The sequence below is a fragment of the Thermobia domestica genome, chromosome 10, assembly GCF_964235325.1.
Source record: "Thermobia domestica chromosome 10, izTheDome1.hap1.1, whole genome shotgun sequence".
NCBI classification, from domain to species: Eukaryota; Metazoa; Arthropoda; class Insecta; order Zygentoma; family Lepismatidae; genus Thermobia; species Thermobia domestica.
The window spans coordinates 259253693-259278165 of record NC_137463.1 but is presented as its reverse complement, the minus strand read 5'-3'; the positions used below and the strand labels follow the sequence as shown (position 1 = coordinate 259278165).

The following is a 24473-nucleotide window of genomic DNA, read 5'->3' as shown; positions in this document are numbered from 1 at the left end:
CTCATTGTTCTACTCTGACCTGTAAGGGAGCATTTCTACGAGATATTCTCATGATTTTCTACTTTTTGATGTTGATTTCCACTCCATATAGTTTCTCAGTGTCATGTCCTTCTGCAGTTCTTGCTATAATAACCGTATCATTAGCATACCTGATCTTGTTAATGGTTTGCTTTCCAACCTTTAAATCCTCAATTTCCATTAATGCTTCCTTCATTAAACATTCACTGTAAATACATATAGGTATAGGAATATGAAGTAGACTCTGTGGTGTTTGCATTTTGAACATTGATGAAGTTAGGTTAAATATTATCAAAGTTTTTTCACAAAATCTGTATATGTTTCATGGGTGAGTGAGACCAAAATTATAGTTTTGTAAAAATATACTTACTATGTTTATGACACATTGTGATCTGCCTCCCCGTAAAAAAACAAAAAAAGTACAAATAAAAATATAATTTCTTTTCAAAAAATATTATGTGTAATAGGACATTGAATAAAAAAATTTCATTTATTAACAATATTAAGTAACACAGTATGTACAATAAATTAATACGTTATAAAAGACTCATTATAATAAATTATTTTTGTGAACATTAATTTCCAACGAGTATGAAACATAATACAATGTTTCATTTAACAAATCAAGAAACGTTGAATTCATTGTATCACGAGTCTAAAGTATAGTGTAAGAAAATTAACGGCAAATCTTTACTTTGGCCATTTTATTTATTTATTTATTTATTTATTTATTTATTTTTGATTCTTCGATTCAGTGATTTGTTCTTTTGGTTCCGCACAATTTTATAAAAATGGGTCAGAACTTCCCTGACTAAAAGCTAACCCGTTTCTATCCCTACCTTATTTATCCCTATCTTGCTCTACTCTACCCTACTCTACTACACTATACCCTTTTAAAGCGGTCCTACTTATCGATGCGCAGCTGGGGCATCGAAATCGAAAGAACAAATCACTGAATCGAAGAAATATGAATGAAATGTCTAACGAATGTAAAGACTTCCCAAACTAACTTTTGGATCGATGATAACTCATAATTTCTTGAATATCTTTAGTAAAATTTAAGCTATGCTAAGTTTGAAGTAACAAGTTATTTAATTGCTCAATATGTAATATTTTAACCTAATTTCCTTGAAATATTCGAGCTAAGTATTGCGATTACAGAAAACCATTAATTCGAAATTTAAATATGGTAAAGAATCAAACGTAAAATATATTTAAATGGAAACCAGAATGAGTTAAACCAGGATTTAAAGAACAATTCATTAGATATAAACGTTCCACTTTGGGATCTTAATACTGTATTTCTACAATATATTAAGTTCAAATAAGTTCCTAAAATGCGTGCTTTGGGCAGTTGAATGTTATACACTTTAGATCACAAAGGAATCCTAACTTTCTATAAATTTAGGAATATGCGTGTAAATTTAGGAATTTCTAATAATAAGCGTGTAAATTTTTATTTTCTGCAGAAGTAGCAGAGTCCAACAACATGGTAATTTTCAATTGAAAACGGAATTCCAACTCTTTTTGACAGAAATAAGAATTTTCTTACAAACTTTACGTAGTACGAAACCGTTAGAAATAAAGAATGGCATTACGGTGAAATAATAGAACACAACAAAACTAATCATCTTAAAGAAAATTAATTTACTTTTATACATTACATTGATTTCATTTCTTGAACTTAATTAGTTTTTGACGTAATTAATAATACGATCCCGAAAACAATATGACCTATATAGATTATTTACATAAAATACAGATCTTTTGTTTTGATTTAACGTCATCTTTCGTTACCAAGAATATTATAGCCGTGAATTTACGGCTAAATATCAGGTTTAAACAATGATCTGATACGATCTGAAACTCCCATCTGGGATCAAATTTGGCTCAAATGATAATACTTTTTTTTTTTAGTTGTCAAGGATTCAAATTAGTCATTTGTCTAGAATTACTAGTTGAAATGCCCGTTCTTCGCATGGAGAAAATAGATCGGTGGAAAATGTTTGAACTCTCCTTCCCACCTAGGATACACATTTCAATTAAAATGCAATGATCATGATCCAGTTATCCTCCTTACCCAGTGTCAGTTAGAGCAATATAAACCAATTTCTAATTATTCTTGAAGTGTTTTCATACGCTATCTGCTTAGTGACAAACACAAAACGGCATTTGCCATTTTTATAACAATTTGTGCACGAACTCGCTAGCACAAACTTCCAACCATTATTACTTTTTTTTAGTTAATAACCTTTCATTTGCGTATTTAAAGGAGAATTATACTTGAAGTTGCCTACAGTATAATCAGTGGCGTTAAAATCGTAGAAATAAAGTTTTAACATACTTAAAAAGAAAAAAAAAAATTGGTTACTATAGAAGTCAAACAAATAAAATGAACATACTGTTATAAAATGTTACCTTTTTATGTTAGAATTGGAATGCCGTTGCAGGGAAGTTTTCTTCATGAAGGGAAGACTTTCGCGGAAACTAATGTGATTTAAAAAAAAAAAAAAAAAAAAAAAAAAAAAAAAAAAAAAAAAAAAACTTGGTTAACCATAGCCCACTCATATATGGAAAATAATAATAATCAGTGAAGCAAAGTAGGAGGAATTGACCACTAAATATTTTTAAATTTTATTTATATAGATTGAGAGCTAACAGTGAAAAAATCCACATTTAATACAATTCATTAACCTCTGTTCCTTTATCTCGTAATAATAATAATAACAATGAGATGATCTCCATCTCATAAATAGATAATAAGTAAATTTAATAACGGATAAGATAATTTTTTAACAGTTCTTTTCATATTAATTAAAAGACTTAATTTTGTATTGTAAGTTATATTAGAAGAGATTTTGTTGAACAATCTGACTTAATAAATAAGAGTGAATGAATGTATAAAAAATAACTACATAAAACAAACAAAACGAAAATACTAATGAGATTATTGGAGCCACCTGTAGTAACGTAATCTTCAAAGATGACTTAAAACAAATGCTGAGCATGAAAAACTTACTTAACTTATAATCATCAATACAAATACCACTGTCGTTCAAATTAGCACATATTTATTTTAGTTTATTTTATTTTTAGATGTTTTGGTGATATTAGTAACTTAGTGGTAGCATTTAGTTGTAGTTTATCTTATTTGAATATGGGACACCAATTTCATACGTGTGTTCAATTCACTAGTTGTAACTTGTTTCAGGGAGACAAAGGCGATAAAGGAGAAAGAGGCTTGACCACGACCTTGGATGGTAATCAATTTCCAACGGGAATAATCGAAGGCCCTCCAGGACCCCCTGGGCCACCTGGTTAGTGTATGCATACTTCTTTTACCCTATTTTTGTGTGTAGGTAGTAAACATTTCTCTTTTCACATTTTTACAAATAAAGTCTGGATTTACAAAACATCTTTAAAAGATAGATGCTACAAAGCCTGATACATTATTTGATTAACACATAAATAATAACGAAAGAGTGTAAGAACAAACAGACCTTTATACTTTTTATACAGTATCAAAACATTTTGTACTTAGATGCAAATGACGGAAGTACTAATTGCTTTTTAATGAATCTCGTGTATTTTTTTTTCTTCTCGGAGGAAGAAAAGAATTCAGCGTTTCTATTGAAACTCTCTGCTCTCATGCATTCAAAATGTAAAATGTATTTGCTGTTTCTTTGTCTTCTTTTTTGTTTAAATTTTGATTTATCTACATAGAAAAAATCTAATAGAAATGTTCACAATTTACACATTCCCCATATTTATTGAGCTTAATATACAGAATAAAACACATGTGAGTCCAAGTATGTACATTTTGCTACAACATAGAGCTGAAAGTGCTTTGGCTTCTCCTTGAAGGCTCGTACAAAATTAAGAGGAAACTCTTTGTCACTGCTCGCTTTCTGCCACGTTTCAGGGAAACAATGTTAAGGTCTCGCTTACAGGAGATTTGAACTCCGATCGTAGTTTCATCCAGTGGGTTGAGATCAGAGCAACCAGCCGCCTGTTCCTTCCATGTGATAAATAACACGAGTTCTCATTTTCTTCGTACTCCACTCCATCTGTAGGAAAAATTAGAGATTAACTAGATATTCATTCATTTATTGTGTACGGTACTATCATAAACAAAAGAAAAATAACATACTTTATATATAAGGTGTATACAGGATGTTTCAAACAAACACCGACAACGTTTGGGAGGTAATTTCTGACACCAAGTTAAGACAAAAAGTATAGACCAACCTGGGTGCAGAGATGCTTCCTTTCGGAGTTATAGACTGCCGAAAACATGAAAAACTGAACTTTAAAGGTCCATAACTCCAAAAGTATGGGACCTACCGTAGTCGGATCAAGACTTCACTTAGGAACTAGTATGTGCGCTATCCAAATATTCAAGTTTCAGAATCCTGCGGTACTTCTGCAACAATTTTTATAGAGGTAATTATGAGTACTTCAAATTATATACCCGTAACCAAACTCCCTCTATAAAAATGTTTTGTAATTACCACAAAAGTCTGAAACATGTATTTTTGAGTAGGAAGTTAATGCAAACTACCCTACTGTGAAAATCAAAACTTAAAACTGGTTTGTTCACTAGGTTTTCTACTTTTTTTTTTTTTTTTTAACTAGAATTGTCCACTTTCACACACTTCCACAAAAGACCGTTCACTAACCTAATAAGTGGAAGATTATTAAGGCAAATTCCACTTCATTCTTTGTATTTTTAGATACTTTGTTTTTTGCATTATTACATTTTCAAATCAACTTCAGTTTATTGCACGTTAAGCTATTTGGACAAGTAAAGAAATAAAGTAGTTTTGATATAGATCTTTACAGAAATGCAAGGCAGAAGATAGATACGAGATACTAATTTCTAAGCTAATATGGATGAGATTGCTATGTATTCATTATACATGTATCATTTACAACCGAATAATGAAAATGAAAAAGCAACCTATATAAACAATATATTTCAACAAAGTATGAGAATGAAAGCTCTTGAATTAAAATTTTAACTTCTGATGAAGCTTTCCAGATATGGAGTAAAATGTGTGGTCATAACCGTGATTAGCAACATATATGTGCTATCATTTGAAGTTTTTTTTTTTTTTTAAATTCATAGCAAAAGTTGAGTTGATTTTGAGTTTAACGTCCCGTTCAGTAGCGAGGCTATATGAGACGTGTACCTACTGATTAACTTAGAATCCGAACCACATGAGTTCCTGCCGGGAATCAAACCCGGGTCTCCCACGCCAAAGGCGCGTACGCTAACCGCTTACCCACGGAGGAGCTCCGCATAGCAGAAGCAAATCTTCAGCAAGCAACAGGGCATAATTACTCTCGGTAAATGTCGTATGAGATAATATGATAATACGAATCGAAAATATCAAGAAAGATGTAGAAATAAGAAAAAAGTTTGTTTTACTTCAAATTTATTACTTCATCATAGATATTTTGCCCTTATTGGCAGGTCACTTGCCGTAGCTGAGAAGCTTCCATGTTCCACGGTCTTCCTTTAACCTCTTCGTCTTCACGTACACGATTTTTTTGTTATAATATTGTCCATCAATTGTAGCCTCATTTTCCGCCTCCCTCTCTTTCCTGCCACCATACCCTCCAGTACGTCCCTCATGATACAATTCCTTCTTAGCCAATGGCGCAACTAATTTCTCTTCTTTTTCTCAATAGTATTTAAAACTGTTATTTTCTCCCCCACCATTTTGAACACCCTCTCATTCGTTTTCCGCTCGATCAACAATTTCTTCTCATTCTTTTCCACACTCACATTTCGAAAGCTTCCAGTAAATCATTTTTTGCGTAATATCCACGTTTCTGCGCCATACAGTTAAATACTCCATACGAAGCATTTTATCAGTCTTTTTCTCAACACTTTATTCAAGGTCCCTCAAAACAGTATTTTTTTTTGCTCCTAAAGACTTCTTTCGGCATTCCTATCCTTGATTTTATTTCAAGTTCTAACTTCATATCATAAATGCTTTACAAGTTTTTATGAATCAAATCAAATCAAATTTGCTATATGCAAACTAATTTTTACTTTTTTAAACAAAAAAACTTTTGTAGTGCTCTGGATGCTAGTACGGTCAAATGAGACTTCGTATATTACTGTACATAACTTTTTAATATCACATTATTAAATCATCTAATTGCACTGTCAGCCATTATGCTAAAAAAAATGTTTGTTTTGTAAGATAGAGGTTTGAACTGGATATTTAAAATTGTGCTTTATATAGCAATGAGGAAGGAAACGTTGAGCACTCGTAAAGATAGCAATTACAGATTATGCTTCGTTCGCAAATATCTCTACGTGTAAGGCAAAGTGGAGCAAAATGAAACAATACAGTTATTTCTGGCAATAACTGATCTATTTCTTAATATGTAATTTTATTCAAACAGCAAGTCTTGAAAGAAAAATCTTTAGTCGATGTGCGCTGTGCAGATTCGTTGATATACCTAAAATACAAGGGTTTTAAAAATAGTTGTGATTGCTTTATAGTACCCCAATAGCTACTATGAAACAATACATGAGTACAAGATATACTTACCTTAAAAGGAAAACAACTTTATTCTTCAAGTCAAATTCCCCCAACGTTGCAACGAATATTGATAAGTGAGATATCAATAGCACAAGAGTAATAGCTGTTTGCTCTTTTTGTGCTACTCATTAAAGTAGATTTGGGAAGATTTTGTCCCTATTTCTTTGTTTTCTCTTTAATTTTGTTCCTATTTCTTTGTTTCCTCTAATTTTGTTCCTATTTCTTTGTTTTCTCTTTAATTTTGCTCCTATTTCTTTGTTTCCTCTAATTTTGTTCCTATTTCTTTGTTTTCTCTTTAATTTTGTTCCTATTTCTTTGTTTTCTCTTGCTTTTTGAATTAGTGCGAGGCCTCTTCCTTAATTTTCTTTCTGCTGTATATTTTTGTAGACGTGCTTATTGTAATAATGCTTCTCCCTTTTTACATAAAAAAAGAAGAAGAAAGCCTTTTTTGTTTGCAAACGTTTTCTTCTGTTATACCTAAATGATTCTGGTGTGTGAAGTGTTTGTGAATCGTTACGTACAGAATACAAAATGAAATGAAATTAAATCTTTAAGTTTTACTTCTCACGTTTATGCCGGCTAGGCTAAAGGAGACGGTAATGATGAGAAATGAATGAAATGTTGGAATGAATAAAATGGGAAGAAACGAGAGAACCCCGACAAAATCCACGTACACGGTGTTTGTCCACCACAAAGTCCACTTGGCACAAGCTGGAATCAAACCAGGGACCTCACATACCAGAGGTGAACGCTCCACCACTGAGCCACCGCGCCTCCTACGTACAGAATACAGATTTGCATTGTCAGTAGTTGGTCTGATCTGGAAATCATACATGATCTTGTGGCTCACTGCAAGGAACTTAAAGCTTTATATGGATTCGGTGAGCTAGAGAAGGTTACAGTTGTTGATTCAGTAGATTTGGAATTTCGAGATAGAAAATAAGGAAGTTGATTTGAAGAGGAAAATAATTTTGGTATGTTAGACAACAGGAAGTAGTTTTCAGAAGAAGAGTTAAGACCAGGCTTATAATATAAAAATGACCACACATTTCAACAAGAGTAAATAATATAATAGCATTGAATTTGACTTAGAACAAAAGTTAAAATAATATAAATCCAGACTTTATTTCTTTTGATTATTTTTTAACTAAAAATCTTATTAGAGTATAAAACTAACAAGTAAGTTGTTGTGAATGAATTCAGTAGACCAGGCTTTAGTGCTTGTTATAGTAGATCTTGCTCTTGTTCGTTTGAATTATGTAGAACAAACATGGATTTTATATGTAGAAACTAGTAGGAAAAGTCAGTTCTAATTTATATGGATTCAAACAGAGAGAAGTTATGCTTGTTAATTATATTTCTTTTGTGTCTGAAATTTCTTGATAATTTTACAAAGTTTGTTCTCTACCAGTTTGATAAGTGATAGTTTTGTGGATCTTGTGTATGGAGCTGAGGAATAAAGCAGTCTATCAATCAATTTTGAGATTTCAAATATTAATTGAAAATATACACAAGGACGAAGATGGCCAAATGCACGTTATTTTTGAAAGTACTTTTCACTAGCTGATTCTTTAAAGTGTCACAGTTTTTGAAATACTATAAAATTCCAAAACAATCTAATGGTCAACAAAACCAAAGTTTCTAGATAAGTTATATGAAGTGGCTTTTCCTATGTATATTTGCAGTAGAAATAAACGTTTCCTTGTATGATTTGTATGTTACCAGACATTTCGTAATAGGCATCACTAGTTTGAACTAGTTTTAACAGGTAAGTGAATAAAATCAATGTTTCGAATTTCAGTTACGATGAATGTAGTTGCACATTGAACTTATAGTCTGACCACTAGACATATATTTCCATTCTATTTGTAGTAGGATATTTCTAATTTATGTAAAAGGTTCAAAAAAAACGGATAGGACCTGCATTCAATATTAAATAAGTCATTGTACAAGGGAGAGTATAGAATTTTAAATAGGACGTTATCGGATACTTCCAATTAATTGTTGAACAATTATCACACACACTAATTAAAAGAATTCAGCAGTTTAATTTCAGGGTTAAGTATTATCATTATTTTAATTATACAATATCTTCTACTATCTACTACTTTTAATTATACTATCTGAAATCTTCAGCTGCCAAAACTATCTATACATTAAAATGCTAGGTTTATATATTTGTGGTCAAGAAAAGTTTATATATTTGTGGCCATTTCTTTATACAATAATATCTCGGAAACCATAAGCTCTAGAAAGATGTCGTTTCCACTGATCGATTGCAAATATTGTGTAGATTGTTTAGTTTTAATTGAATACTTAAAAACAGTAGCCGTTATTTCTTTATTACATTTTTAGGGGTACACTAGACGTATTAAAATGTTAAAAAGTAAAGTATCATATCCTACGAGTTATACATTCCAACACCACATAATTGTATACTGGGTTAGTATGTCTCTCCGGCGTTTGTTTCGTGGTCAAATGATAATGAAAAACGAAGGCTAAGTATTTCTCCAGTGTAAGATGAATCTTTATTGTTTGGAGTGTTTTGTCCAATGAACACCATATATCACTGATATTATAATTAATTGTGTGTGTAATGTATTTGCTTATTACATCAGCATGAAAGAAGAAAGAAAACATTGATCGTACATGAATTAGAAACTCCAACCGGAAGTAGGCTCAATCTTGCAAAGAGTGCGAGATATTGAAAAAATCTCCCCTTTATGGTACCCCTTGGCGATTTTCATCAAAACGTTCTTCACTTGTGCCTGTAAAGGGAAACTGTTGTGAGGAATGACAAAGAGATTCATGTTCATATAGTGTACGAATGATGCACTGTGTAGAGAGCGCAGGTTCAGCTAGTAATATTGACTTCCATAGTTTAGATTAAAGTAATCGTACTATCAATTGCTCTATCTTTGCTTTAATTTTTATATCGTTCTTTATATTCTGTTCTAGTGTGCATTTTCTGCCAACTGTCCTTCATTTCTTACCTTTAAATGGATTTTCTATTAATTCGAAATGTTTCAAAACTTTTAATCTTTATAAATTAAATCGTAGTGTATCGTTGTCTGTGCTTTTCAAGAAACTCATTTTGTATCATTATTTCCGTGGTGCACTTAAGATCCTTATCATTTCATAAGTCTTACTGTATGCCTAAGTCCAAGCCTATATCTGAGTTTTCCCCTTAAAGTGTTCTAATTGTGCCTCATCCAAAGTGTACACTTACATTTTTAAGTTCTTTTCTTGTATTAAATTTTCAGACTTGGTATATCATCAATTATTATTATCTTACCATATTTGTACAACACGAAGTTGTGACACAATATAACTTATATATTGTGAAATGAAAATTTGAATGAGATCTCCTTCTAGTATCACATATAGTATAATGTTTTTTTTTTTTTTTTTTTTCTCATTTTGGGTCAAAAGATCCAATATATTTCAATTAAAAATTTTCTTGTACGCCTTATATCTGGAGAACTACATATAACCCAAATTAACCCAAATTAACATTTAACTCAGTGTGATGTGCATATTCCGCAGAAAATACGAAAACTCGATTTAGGGGCCCCAGATCCAAAAACTAATGATTGGCCAAGATCGCAATCTTTTGATCCAATTTTTGGATCATTTCTAAGATTCTTGTTTTACAAATTCATCGTATGAAATCGTATGTGTAGAACACTTATATGTGAATCAAGATAATCCAGGCAGATAATATTATAAAATTAATTTTTGAGTAGATTCAGTATGTAAATTAACAGAAAAAGATTTTCGTAAAACTTTGTATGAAAGCTATTTAAGGGCTTTTACCTTACATTAAATTCAATTTACAATAATTCTCTTTAAAAAATTATGGACGCAATGTCACTAGTTGTTATTTCTCTCAAATAATTGTTGATGAAATTATCCCATATTAGGCAGAAAACAACAGTATGCATAGGGATTAATCCTTGTACAGTATTTTAACTGTACGTACAGCATAATTCAAACCTCTTCTCAGTATTATTTTTCAGATATGAGCAGTGTTTGCATCCTACTTCATACTTACTTTTAAATAAGTTATTCTGGTATGATAAAAATATCTTAAAATATTTATAATACCTAAAAATTCTACCATTCACAAATATTGTGGGCACAATTCTTATAAAGGGCCTAACTGGTTTGCCATAAGGAGTAGACTATCTCATATGATCAGATCACAAGTCACACTGCGTGCTAAACCGAGTCAGGAGATTCCAAATCCAGATGTGAGATATTTCAAGTACTTAATCTCCGCTTGGTAATTCACAGAAGATGCATATACTTTACCATCAATATTCATTTCACTCAATTTAACTTTTGACAATATGCTATCCTATTTATCCTACGTGCTATACAACGTTTTTAAGCTCTTCGTTATATCTTTCCAATAAGCTTTTAATTAGCCATCTCCTTGTTATGGTTTTTAAAATATGTGTACGACTTCGTTTGTTCATTGATTTTTTACTGATCATGTTTCGTGATTTTTTTTTTTTTTTTTTACTATGTTTCCTCCATTTTAGAACAATTTGCTTTTGGAATATACAATCTACATAGTCTCTTTTACATTTGAGATCAATTTCAGTCACCTCCCCAAAATCTGTTCACATCATTGCACGCATAGCTCCTTTATTGTACAGTACAAAATAATTAACAGGCTCCTGAAATCGAACCACACCGTATAGAAATCAATTTTCTTCACAATCTTTGTATCTTCACACATCATAACAAAGTCTGGCTATCTCTGAATTTTGTTAGAGAATACAACTAGAAATCCAGCATTCGGTTCATTTTAATTTATTCGGAAGTAATCTTATACAATTTTTACACGGCTGTAATATTCCTAATTTATTCTTATAATTAGCAATATTATACTTTGTTTAGTGCTTCAGTGAATATCGTGAGTATCACGAATCAGTAACTAATTTAAAGATCAGTAACTAAGTAGTACCTATATTTTTATCCCAGTATATAAGCCGAGAATTCAGCATTGAGCTGTGTATTATTATTATTATTATTATTATTATTATTATTATTATTATTATTATTATTATTATTATTATTATTATTATTATTATTATTATTATTAAGTATTCTGTATTTTGGCAGGTCCTGGGACTAATGAGGATTCTTTTTTTCTTCTTCATAATTTTCAGTTTCGACCTGGAAATGTTTCTTCCAAGTTTCTCGATTTTCACCTTCCTCTTTTAATTCTCAATATTTTTCAAATTATTGATCTCTTGTGTTCTTCTTCTTCCTATTCCTCGCTTTCCTTCCATCTTCTCTTCTATGGCGATATGAAGAAGACAATTTCTTCGCAAGATGTGTCAATTCAATTAGCCTTTCGACGAAGAATGCTGGCTAATAGCGTCTTTTCTCTCCTATCTGTTTTAAAATATCTTCATTTATTACTCTCTCTGTCCATTTTATCTTTTCCATCTTCCAACACTACATTTCGAAGCTCTCTACATATATCTTCTCTAAGCTACGTTATGTCCAAGTCTCTGAACCATAAAGTCCAATACTCCATATGTAACACTTGACCAATTTCTTCCTTAGTCCAATATTAAGGCTGCTATTTAAGAGTGAACTGTGTATAATTTAAAAATGAAAGCATTTAATTACCTTGAATAAATTAACATACTATAGAACTTCGTGATATTTAATATGTATCAATCGATTTAAGTATATTTCTCCAATAATTTTGAACAAAAGTTAATAAAACAATTTTTTAAATGAATAATACTTGTGTGTATTGATAAATCTGTTTGTCTCTTTTTCGTCCGTGTAATCGATATTAATTAACTAATAAAATTAATTACTTTTGTTCTATCTTGACGAATAACTTCATGGTTTGAGACACTCGAAGAGATATTGTTGCAAAAATAGAAATCCAACAGTGGATACACCAATTGAAAGTATGCAACTTTAATTTATTACAACACATGAATTTATTCGAAGTTTAACCAGATCTGTAGAAGAGTTACAATTAATTCAATGACGGGTAGCAAAGACAGAAACAAAAAAATGATAGGAGAAGGTATCAATTGACTATGCATAGTTAATTATAAAAGAAACATTTCTTCTAATAATTTTCCAGGAGGTAACGTATCTAAAATGGAAACCATATTGCCTCGCTGAACTTTTCCAATACAAGAAAAAGCCCACAGTCCACTATACAAAACTGACTTGATTTCAGCATATCGAAGTCAGGCTAAAATCAGATTTTCCTTTTGTGATAATATATTCACAGGAAGTTTATATGACAAAACAGTAAAGGAAAAAGACAGCCTTTTGTCCTATACGATTCAGAAAACCAATAAATTATTTTTGAAGAAATTTCAAGTAAAAATAAAGTTGTATGATTGATGTTGATTGTGTGGAGTACCATTTTCAAGAGCATTAGTTTCTACCTTAATCCATGACAATAGTAACAATTTGCTTCTAGTGTATAACATGCTGAAGCAAATACTAAAGGAAACAACACATGAGATTCTTGAATTCAAAGTATCCAGTTTCACTATCACTGGAATTGGCACATCTAGTTTGGATTTTAACAGATTAGCCTCACAGGAAAACTTTCAAATCTTTAGCTAAGTTTAGTTATAAATATTTTTTTTAATGGAGCTTTCAATTTAGCATAAAGCGATTCTAGATTTTTTTTTTTTAAAATACTATTCAGTGTATGTTCAAAGCTCTGTTTTGATGTAAGTAGTTCATCTTACATATATTTTTCATCTCTCTATATATACATATACAGTATACTTAATCTGAGCATCACTCACCACCATCCCTCTTTTATGCTCTTTCCAGGTGCGAGTTGAGGGATGACGTCACCTGTCAGGGTGGTCACTTACACGTGCCTGGAGGGCTGCAGAGGATGTGAGCGGTCGAGTGATGCATGAATCGACAATTGTCACATGGAATCAATGAATGTATGTGAATCTTTGAGTCGATCTTTTTAAAAAATGTGCTCAAAAGCGATATTGTTGATCACATACTTTTAAAGTTTATTACTATGTATCATGCTATGATCAAAGCAAGTAAACAATAATATGAGCACGTGATCAGTTTTCGAGTAATTACCTAGAAAATCATACACATAAAAACATAATGAAGTTTCCGAGTTTTCAACTTGTTCTCAGATAAAGAAAATTAAAATAAATATGTAAAAATGTGGTTAAAAATATAAATGGCGCTTTTTTACATGCCTTTAATTTTCCATTTTCTGGCATTAGGATTACATATAAATGTTTGAAGGCTCATAATTTCATTTTGCTGATCAAAAATCCAATTTATTTCAATCAAAACTTTTTTTATACGCCTTATATCTAGAGAACTACATGTAGTGTGGCCAAAATCAAAGTACCACTTAACTCAGTATGATGTGCTTATTCCGCAGAAAATACGGAAACTTAATTTAGAGTCTGTTCAAAAATGTTGTGGCCCCTGCTCCAAAAGACTAAATATATTTCAATCAAAAATTTTCTTGTATGCCTTATACAAGAAAACAACATACAGTGTAGCCAAACCCAATATATACAGTGTAACCAAACCCAAACTATCACTTAACTCAGTATGATGTGCTTATTCCGTAGAAAATACGAAAACTTGATTTAGGGGTCGTTCAAAAATTTTGCGGTCCCTGATTCAAGATCCAGTATATTCCAATCAAAACTTTTCTTGTACACCTTATATCTGGAGAACTACGTACAGTGTAGCCAAACCCAAACTATTACTTAACATAGTATGATGTGCTTATTTCGTAGAAAATACGAAAACTCGAGTTACGGGCCGTTCAAATATTTTGTGGCCCTTGGCCCCAAAACTAAATATTGTTCTAGATCGCAATCTTTTGATCCATTTTTTTGGTCATTCCTAAATTTCTTGTTGTATATATTTTTTTGGACCAATGTCAATAAATTTATTATTCCGAATGTACGACGATTTCAAAGATGTATAAGATGAACTTAAGTTTCTAGACACATTTTATAACCAGAATAATGATTACATAAAATCTATCAAATCTATTAGCTTGATATATTGAAAACATTCTGCAATAATAATAATCATCGTTCTAGGTATTCTGCCGTTATTGGCAGGTCACTTGCTGTAACTGAGAAGCATCCATGCTCCACGGTCTTCTGCTAACCTCTTCGTTTTCATGTACGATTTTTCTGTTTTTATATCGTGTATTAATTGTAGTCTTCTTGGTCCCCTCCCTTTCTTTCCTGCCACCATATCCTCTAAAACGTCCCTCATGATACAGTTACTTCTTGTCCAATGTTTCAACCAGTTTCTTTTCCTCTTCTTAATAATATCTAAGATTATTCTTTTGTCACCTACGATTTCTAACATCCTCTCATTCATTTTCTGTTCGATCCAGCTAATTCTCTCCATTCTTCTCCACACCCACAATTCGAAAGCTTCCAGTTCTTTTTCATTATTTTTGAGTAATATCCATGTTCCTGACCTATACATCACAATACTCCACACGAAGTATTTCATGAGTCTTTTTCTCAACTTTTTATTCAAGGTCAAACAAAATAGTATTTTCTTCCTCCTAAAGGCTTCTTTCGCCATTTGTATCCTTGCTTTTATTTCACGTTCACATTTTATGTCATCGCTAATAATACTACCCACGTATCGAAAACCTGCTCTATTTTCCGTATCCGTGTTCTATAATCCACATATCACCTGTTCTATCTATATTTGACACTGACTCATTCGGTTCCAATCACCATGACTTTTTGTCTTTCTAACATTAATTTTCATCCCATATTCTTCACAGCCCTTCCTCAAGTTTTGTAACCTCTTATTTTTTTTCTCTCTCTTCAGATACTGCAACAAGCACCAGTATCAACATCAGCGCCAACATCATCTGCAAACAGGGCCGTACCGTGCGAGAGACGAGCGGGGCGACGGCCCTGGGAGCCAAAGTAAAGGGGCGAAAAATTCGGGAGAAAAAAGGAAAAAAGATAGGAAAATTGCTTGGAATATATGTATGGGGGCACCGTCGTATACTCTCGCCCCGGGCGCTTATTTTCCACGGTACGACCCTGTCTGCAAATCCGTATACACATAATCATTCTACCTCCTACCGAAATTCCGTCTTCATTTTGCAGGTTCTTTTTCTCTGTTTCTTCTAGATAGATATTAAATAATGTAAGCAAGAGACAGCATCTCTGTCGAACTCCCCTTCCAATTGACTTCTCCTCTGTTATTTCCTCCCCTATTCTAACACTTACTTGTTGGTTCATGTATAGGTTTCTTATGAGTCTTCGGTAAAAACAGTTATAATCTAAATACCACACGTCAAAGCAATAATAAGGAAAGGAGAAGGTTAAGTTTAAATATAAAATTTCAGAAATAGATTAGAAATTACCTAAAATAGTTTGGAATAAGCTTTAATAGGGTTAAACGTTAGATTGTGCACATTAAGAATATTTTCGAACAGTTAGCTTAGAAATGTTTTGTTATATTTTGTATTTGTTGTTTCTGTTTTTAGTTTGATCTAATTTTAGTTTGATTTAGTTTAATCTAATTTATACACTTCTTAAAATTTTACTTAAATGCACTGTGTTAGACCATGTTTAAGCTTAAATCAAGAGTCTGGTTGATCTTAATGAAAGCAATTCTTGCTAAAAACAAATTTAATGTTAGATTCAGTTTGCACTTTGGAAAAATTAAGTTGATTACTTTCGTTACGAAAGAGAATGCATATTTATCTTGTTTCAGGGAGTTTCCAATTTTTGTTTACAACATTGGTCAAGTCAGGGTCCTTACTCATACCGAGCCAATATCTTATATACAGGGTGTTTCAAAACAACACTGACAACGTTTGGGAAGTGATTCCTGACACCAAGATCAGACAAAAAGTATAGACAAACCTGACTGCATAAATGCTTCCTTTCGGAGTTATAGACTGCCAAAAACATGAGAAAATGAACTTTAAAAGTTCATAACTCCAAAACTATGGGAACTATTGTAGTCGGATCAAGACTTCACTTAGGAACTAGTATGTGCCCTATCTAAATATCCAAGTTTCAGAATCCTGCGGTACTTCTGTAACAATTTTTATATAGGTAATTGGTGAGTACTTCAAATTATATGCCCGTAGCTAAACTCCCTCTATAAAAATTGTTGCGTGGGTACCTTAGGATTCTGAAACCTGTAGTTTTGGATAATACACATGTTAGTTTCTAAGTGAAGTTTTGACCCGACTACGGTAGGTCCCATAGCTTTGGAGTTATGAACCTTTAAAGTTCATTATCTCATGTTTTCTGCAATCTACAACTCCGAAAGAAAGCATTTGTGCACTCAGGTTGGTCTATATTTTTTGTCTTATCTTGGTATCAGGAATTACTTCGCAAATGTTGTCATTGTTGTTTTGAAACACTCTGTATATTTCTCTTTTTTTTCTGTGTCACAGAAGGATATTGTCACCTACACTGAAAACAACCTGAGTTTATGTTGTGTCTGAATATGTTATATAAAGAGCTTCGATTTTCTCCCTTAGTTTGAATTAATAAAAGCTCACTTTTTCCCGATGTGACTTCTGTAACGGGCTGTCACCAATTACACCTGTATATCCATTATAAATTATAAAGCATCAATTTGTTTCTGTCTTAAGTGTTCCACTGAGTTGTCTATCACACACACATCACGCAAATGTTGAAATAAGCACCTTGGATTTAGGACACGTATTACCACTTAGTTTAATAATTGAAACATCGCACCGTAATGGTTGGAACCAGATTAAATATTCGTTCCAATAGAAGCCTCCAGAAACTGGTTTTAGTTCATTCAAACTATTAATAAAGATTTATTCTAATAAATTTTGAAATAAATATTGAGAATGAAACTGCACGGGATGGGCATCTATAGCAAGACGTCGTGAAATAAGATCTTATTATCATAGCAGAGCTATAAGACCGACTTTCGAATTAATTATATTTCTGTTTATACTTCAATAATAAGTTTTATTTGAATAGATCCTATCTTATATTTAAATTAAATGAGTTGTTAGGGCTAGTGTGTATACTGAGCACTAAGTTTATGACATGTGTATAAGAGAAGGGTTAAATTTCTTCAGTAATAATAGACATTCCATTTAGATAAAGTTTTAGACTTGAGCACTTGGTAGGCGATATTGTATAAAGGTAAACAAGAAAGTTCTTTCGCTTTTTGCACTGGTCTGTGTTCAATTTGTCCTCACACCGTGAATTGAATGCGAATGGAGATAAAGCGAAGGTCAGTTGTTGCTGTGGGTATATCCAACATACTACCTGGTTGTGGCAGTTCAGTTGCACCGTGAACTTGCGTAAGGACAGAGAGAACATAGGATTTCCACAGAGTGTCATAAGAGCGTGTATGCTGTACGAGTTCAAACTGGGGTCAAACGTCTTGGCAGCGGGGCGGAAGATATGCCAGGCCTTTGGTGAGGATGTCGTGATTACGCGGACAGTGCAGCGGTGGTTTAACAAGTTTAAGGACGGTGACGAAACACCCAAAGATGCACCACGTACCGGAATACCAACACATGTACAAAACGAAGATTTTCAGGCAGCAAATGAGGCAAACAGTGGGCAGACATGTGAGGAACTGGGACTACAATTCAGTGTGAGTGGAGAAACCATTCGGCACCATCTCCATTAGCTTGGGAAGTACTACAAGTTGGGTCAATGCGTCCCACACGGTTTGACTCCGGGTCAGAAGGCAACGGGAGCAAAGACCTGTGTTTCTTTGTTGTCTCGTGTGAGGAAGGCGCCATTTATGGACAGGATACTGACATGTGATGAGAAGTGAATCCTGTATGAAGCTCCACGGCGCCGTCATAATTGGTTAGCATCCCATGAACTGGTTCCAAAACACCCGAAACCAGCACTGTACCAGAAGAAGGTCCTCCTGTGTGTTTGGTGGAATGCTCACGGCATCGTGAATCGGGAACTGCTACCAACTAGTCAGAGTATCAATGCAATTGTGTACTGTCAGCAGTTGAACCGTGTTCAAGAAAAAACTCAAAATTCTGGAGCCAGCACTTCTGAATCCCAAAGGAGTCCTTCTGTTGCGGGACAACGCTAAACCCCACGTGGCTAGGATGGGAAACGCGGGACACCATTCTACGCCTTGAATGGAAAACACTATTGCATCCGCCCTACTCCCCGTACATTGTACTGTCGGATTCTAACCTGTTCCATTCCTTGGACAATCACCTTAGAGGACGCCAGTTCAAATTCTTAGTAGAGGTACAAAATGAACTTGATACTTTCTTCGCTCCACGGCTCACCAAGATCTACCGCGATGGAATCCATGGCCTTCCAGAACGTTGGCAGAAGGTCGTCGATACTGATGGGGACTGTTTTTGATCTTCCAGGTACGTCTTAGGTGACATATCAATGTTCGAATGTGATGGGTGAAAAAGCGACAAAACTTTCTTGGTTACCTTTATAATAGAATATGTAAATTTCTATTTTAAATGTGTGTATGAACATCCACCAGTAGTATTCGAACATCTGTCTTTCTAAAAAATCGCTCGGTTTAGACCTCTCTCTCTCTCTCTCTCTCTCTCTCACACACACACACACACACACGTATATATATACAGATGATGATCAGAAAAATGGAAACACCTGAACGAAATTGCAACTTACCAGATTAATATGGTGTTGGGCCACCTTTCGCCTTCAGAACAGCCTTGATGCGACGTGGGATGGAGGCATAGAGGTCGTGAATGGTAGCAAGTGGAATTTTACACCATTCCTTGTGCAGGGCATCGGCCAGTTCTGTGAGAGAGGATGGAGGTGGAAATCGTCGCCGGAGTCGTGTTTCCAAGACGGACCACAGATGTTCAATTATGTTGAGATCTGGGGATTGGGCGGGCCAGGGGAGGTGTTGAACTTCATCCCGATGTTCCTCAAACCACGCTCCAACAACGCCAGCTGTGTGAATGGGTGGATTATCATCCTGGAAGATGGCGTCATTGTCCGGGAACAACATCCGGACCATAGGATGCAAATGGTTTCCTGAAATTGCGACATAATCGTTGATAGTAATTCGTCCGCTAAGTGTGACCACAGGACCCATGAAAACCATGATATGGCGGCCCACAGCATCACCGAGCCGCCGCCATGTTTCACAGTTGGGCGGAGACATTGCAGATCATAAGCTTCTTTGGGCGTTCTCCACACATAAACACGGCCGGTGGTTGGGAATAGGGTGAAGGATGACTCATCCGACCATATCACACGTTTCCAGTCATCAACGGTCCAAGTTGCATGGTCGCGGCACCATTTGTGGCGTGCGAAAGCGTTATGGTCCCTAATGAGAGGTTTGGCCCTTTCAACACGACCCCGTAAGTTCATGCCATGTAATTCGCGGCGGACTGTGATTGTCGAAACAGCGTGGGGGAAGTGCTGATTGAGTTCCGCCGTCACTTGCTCCGCAGTGGCACGACGGTTCTGCGTGACAATACGCTTTAATACCCGGCGTGACCTGTCACTCATGATTTTCTTCCGCCCACTGTTCCGCTTCCCCGATGTGGTTTTCCCGTGTGTTGTGTAGGCCATCATCACCTTCGACATTGTCTCACGTGACACATCTAACACAGTAACCACTGCCGTCATACTCACTCCACATAACCGCGCACCAACAATTTGCCCTCTTTGAAAATCTGAGAGGTCTCCTATTTTACACTACCTCCGTCTGCTGCAACCACTAGATACTGCTGTTCCACTGGGCCTGACGTAGTATGGAGACCGATCTAACACACCACCAGCGGTTCGGCGCTGCGGGCGCCACGACACCACTGCCAACCCATACATCTGACGTGTTGTCAACTACAGGTGTTTCCATTTTTCTGATCACCATCTGTATATATATGCACCATATATTGTTCGAAGTGGTAAGTACCACGCATTCAAGATTTAATAAGGAGCCGCTGTGGCTCAGTGATAGAGCGTTCACCTCTGGTGTATGGGGTTCTTGCTTCAATCCCGGCTTGTGCCAATTGCTTTCTGGTGGACAAACACCGTGTGCATGAGTTTTCTCGGGGTTCTCCTGTTTCCTCCAATTTCTTCATTCCACCATTTTATTCATTTCTCATCAACATTGTCTCCTGTAGCCTAACGACATAAACATGGGGCGTAAAACTTACATATTTCATTTCATTTATTTTTAGAAGATTTAATAAAACTACGTTCAAAGACGACAGATATCACGTGTACAATGCTACAATTACAATCTGAATTGACAATTGCCGTGTACATTATGTTAAAACTACGTCTCAAGTGACAAGTATCTCGTGTGCAAGGTTGAATATAAGTTTGTGTGCAAGACTAAAAGGATGGCAAAAGCGTTGCTAATTGGTTGATTTTAGTCCAACCAGTGGCGACTCGTGACAATTTTTCAATAGTTCACAGCCGTTAGAAAACATAATTTCTATGGTCAATTAGTATCGGTACTTCCAGTATTCTAAATAAGAAAAACGATAAAATCAATGAAAGCAACCATATATAGTTATTCATAACAATTTTTAAATTTCATTTGTATATGAAATCAGCTCTGCTGTATTTCTGGGCAGCAAACTTGTCAATAACTCTTCTGAAATTTAGTCTTTACCTACCATTTTTTTTCTCTATTGATACTATAGCTGATGCACTGAGACGATTTTGACTTACAGTATTTCGTTAAGTGTTTTCATATTCTTTAATACAGTGAAGTAACTCTCAGTTACTGAAGTGACATCGGAATGCTTACTAGGATTTTCACGAGTTTAGTTATGTGTTGGAAGATTCATAAACCCCAATGTCTTTCTACGGATTCGCCACCAATTTCACGACGATACACTAATAGCATCCGCATTAAACTCGAAACGTCTGTTGTCCCGTATACTTGAATTACTAGGTATGCTGTTTTCAGACTGTTAACAGTATACACGCAATGTAGTAAATTGTTATGATAGTTGGAGAGATGCGTTAACTACGAGCACTTTGTCCTTATGTTTTTGTATTGTTGCTTCTAGACACTTCAAGATTTTTTAATTTTGTATTTAAGTTTGCTTCAGAGGTTAGGGTATATAGCACAAGATTACTTTAATGTGTTCGATGCTCTCCCACCTGAAATTGAACCCCAAACTGCACCTATGCACCTGAGGCGTACTTAGTCATAGACAAATGAGGAAGGTAAGGCATTTTATGAAGTCAACCAAATCACGGAAAACACCAGAGTTATCTGAATCTTCGAACTCTTAATTGAGTCATACAGCATGATAAAACGTACCAAAAAATTTGATGCAGTCAATCAAACGTAATCGAATGTGACTGTTTTTTATTTATAAGATTATGAAACTGAATAGAAATAATATGAACGAGCTGTGATAGAATATTTGGCATGCTTACCTGCGCGAACCCAGAAATCTTGGCTGTGGTTGGCTCAAAGATTTTTTTTGGGGGGGGGGAGGTGGGGAGGAAGTGGAATAGTACAAGGCACTACATGTATATACTATTGAGCCGCTGTAATTCTGCACCCGAAAAGTGATCAGTAATTGTTGAGTTTTGCCACCTATATTCTCAGAAAAAGAAATTATAAATGTTTTTATAAGAGAGAGAGAGAGAGAGAGAAAGAGTACAGGCAAACTGTAAAATCAAATCTTTAGGCAAACTCAATAATTTCTCGACTAAAGAATTGTAGTTGTATTATGAAAGTGTAGAAATTATGTCGAGTTAGCAGGTTTTGAGGGGGGAATCCAAATCAGGTGGACCTCCCACGTGATACGCCTCTGGTTCTCACACTAGTTAAATTCAGCATAGTGTTGATATGTTTCTTACAATTCTCGTACTTCTTTACTTTTTCAATCAAATGTCTCAAGTATATTACACCTTCAGTTCGACTGCTAATTCCCTTCAAACAACAGGCAAGAAAAGTAAAGTAATATTTTCATTTCATAATCTGTCAGCCCATTTATTGCTTTAAATCAATTTTTTTGAAATTTCGACACAGTTTAGTATTCACTTCCTGATGATAGTTAACTTCGATCGATTATGTCCTAACTTCTTTCTAATCTTTCACAATCCGTCAGTCTACTAAATGATATACAGTAGTTTGCAATCACTCAATAAAATTGTCTACACAACAATGTAATGATAAGATTTTTGCTACAAGATATTTTTTTCGAAAAATGCTTCCGTGAGAAACAGGCCTTAGACTCACTAGTATTGGGAGAGTATTTTAGGAGAACCTAACATTACGAACCTATCAGGGATGTAATGGAGTGTATACGGTAGTATATGCCACACACCCACACAATATTTTTATAGTTCAGCATATATTTACTTTAGTTCAAAGGTATAATGGAGGTATAAGGGTATATGGTATATTTTTGAAAATGGTCGTCCGTATATCTACCAAAAATTCTAGCAACACAACTGGGATCAATGGAACAGAAATAATAAATACTAGCAAACATATTTATAAATCAACTAGTATACCATCACACTACACTTTTCACTTTCTAGTTCTAGTTCTAGTTATCTCCCTTTCGGGAGATTTATAAAGAAAGTCCCAGCCTTCTAACCCAGTGGACTGCTTCGCTAAATTTGTTTTAAATGTATTTGAAAACGTAGATTTGTATAAAATGGCGCGTTCCATTATGGACGAATTCGCCTGTTCTAAGTAAATTTGTTTTTACACTATTTGTGAAATTACTTGGGGGTTAGAGACTCAGGACATATAAAAAAATGTAATAATATATAAAAATTGTAAAGAAATTAAATTTTGTCAAAATTTAAAATTATGAACAAATTCACAATTGCACAATTGAAGAGCATGACACTCCAGGTGTAAAGATGTCCGTCGCCATCTTGCTCCCCCTTTTCACTTTTGCCACTTTGAAATACGTTAAGAGAATCATGTCTTAGCGCATCAAGTACATCTTCGAACTGAGGTAAGTTAAGCAAAAGAACAATTGCCGCGGTTTCTTCAGGAGAGTTACAGCTAAAGTTATGTTATTGCAAATAATATGTTAACTTAGGTTACATGTCTTTTTCTCTTTCGCATTCGTTAAAGAAGAATGTTGAAATTGGAAAATCATTTCCAAAATCTCCTTCAGACTCTCACCATATAGAAAAGTAGATTTTACCGTTGTAGCAACGTTGCAAAGTACAATATGCTCTCATTAGCTATCGCTTTTCTTACAAATATTCATGTCATTTGGGCAGGAAAATCGAAAATAATATTTAAAAAGAAAAAGAAAAACTTGAAAATAAATTGAAATGCAGTTTTATTCTGCATTAACTTAAGAATTTCTGGGGAAAGGTTCTAAATTTTTCATTCCTTTCGGCACGATCTCGGATAGCCAGAAAATTTGTTTCATTAATTTATTTTTATTATGAGAAATTGAGATATAAGTAACTGCAGATAACTGGTTGAAAGAATGAATTACGTATATACTACTATATTCTTCTATTTTCAATTGCAAAAGTTTATTCTTCGATTCTGTTGAAAGCGTCACGTTATGGAAATTAGTCAACAATAGCTATCAATACTGCATTCAATACTGCAATACTGCATTCTTGTTTCGAACATCGGGAGACCACAGTTCCTCGGCTCCGCTTCCTCCTTTTCCGTTCTGTACTACACACAGAGTAGCTCATAACATTCGCAACCCTGTTGTGAGCGTGGTGTGATGATGGAGTCAGAGGCGGATCCAGGACGGACTTCTGGGTTGGGGTCGGTGGGTTGTAATACTGCAACTTAGAGCTACTTTTAAGAGCTCCAAACTCTGGGATGAGTTTTATTTATATACCGTATAAAATAAGAAAGTTTCCTCGATTGTCACGATTGCCCCCCTGGATCTGCCCCTGGATGGAATGC

General features: G+C 34.3%; 1 protein-coding gene across 1 annotated transcript in view; it reads left to right on the top strand.

Moving 5' to 3' along the window:
- LOC145661915 (uncharacterized) overlaps positions 1-24473 on the top strand; it is a 213892-nt gene that overhangs the window by 81671 nt on the left and 107748 nt on the right. The window contains exon 12 of the mRNA XM_081727262.1: positions 3230-3335. Coding sequence (XP_081583388.1) covers positions 3230-3335 — 106 coding nt within the window. The remainder of the gene's footprint in view (positions 1-3229; positions 3336-24473) is intronic.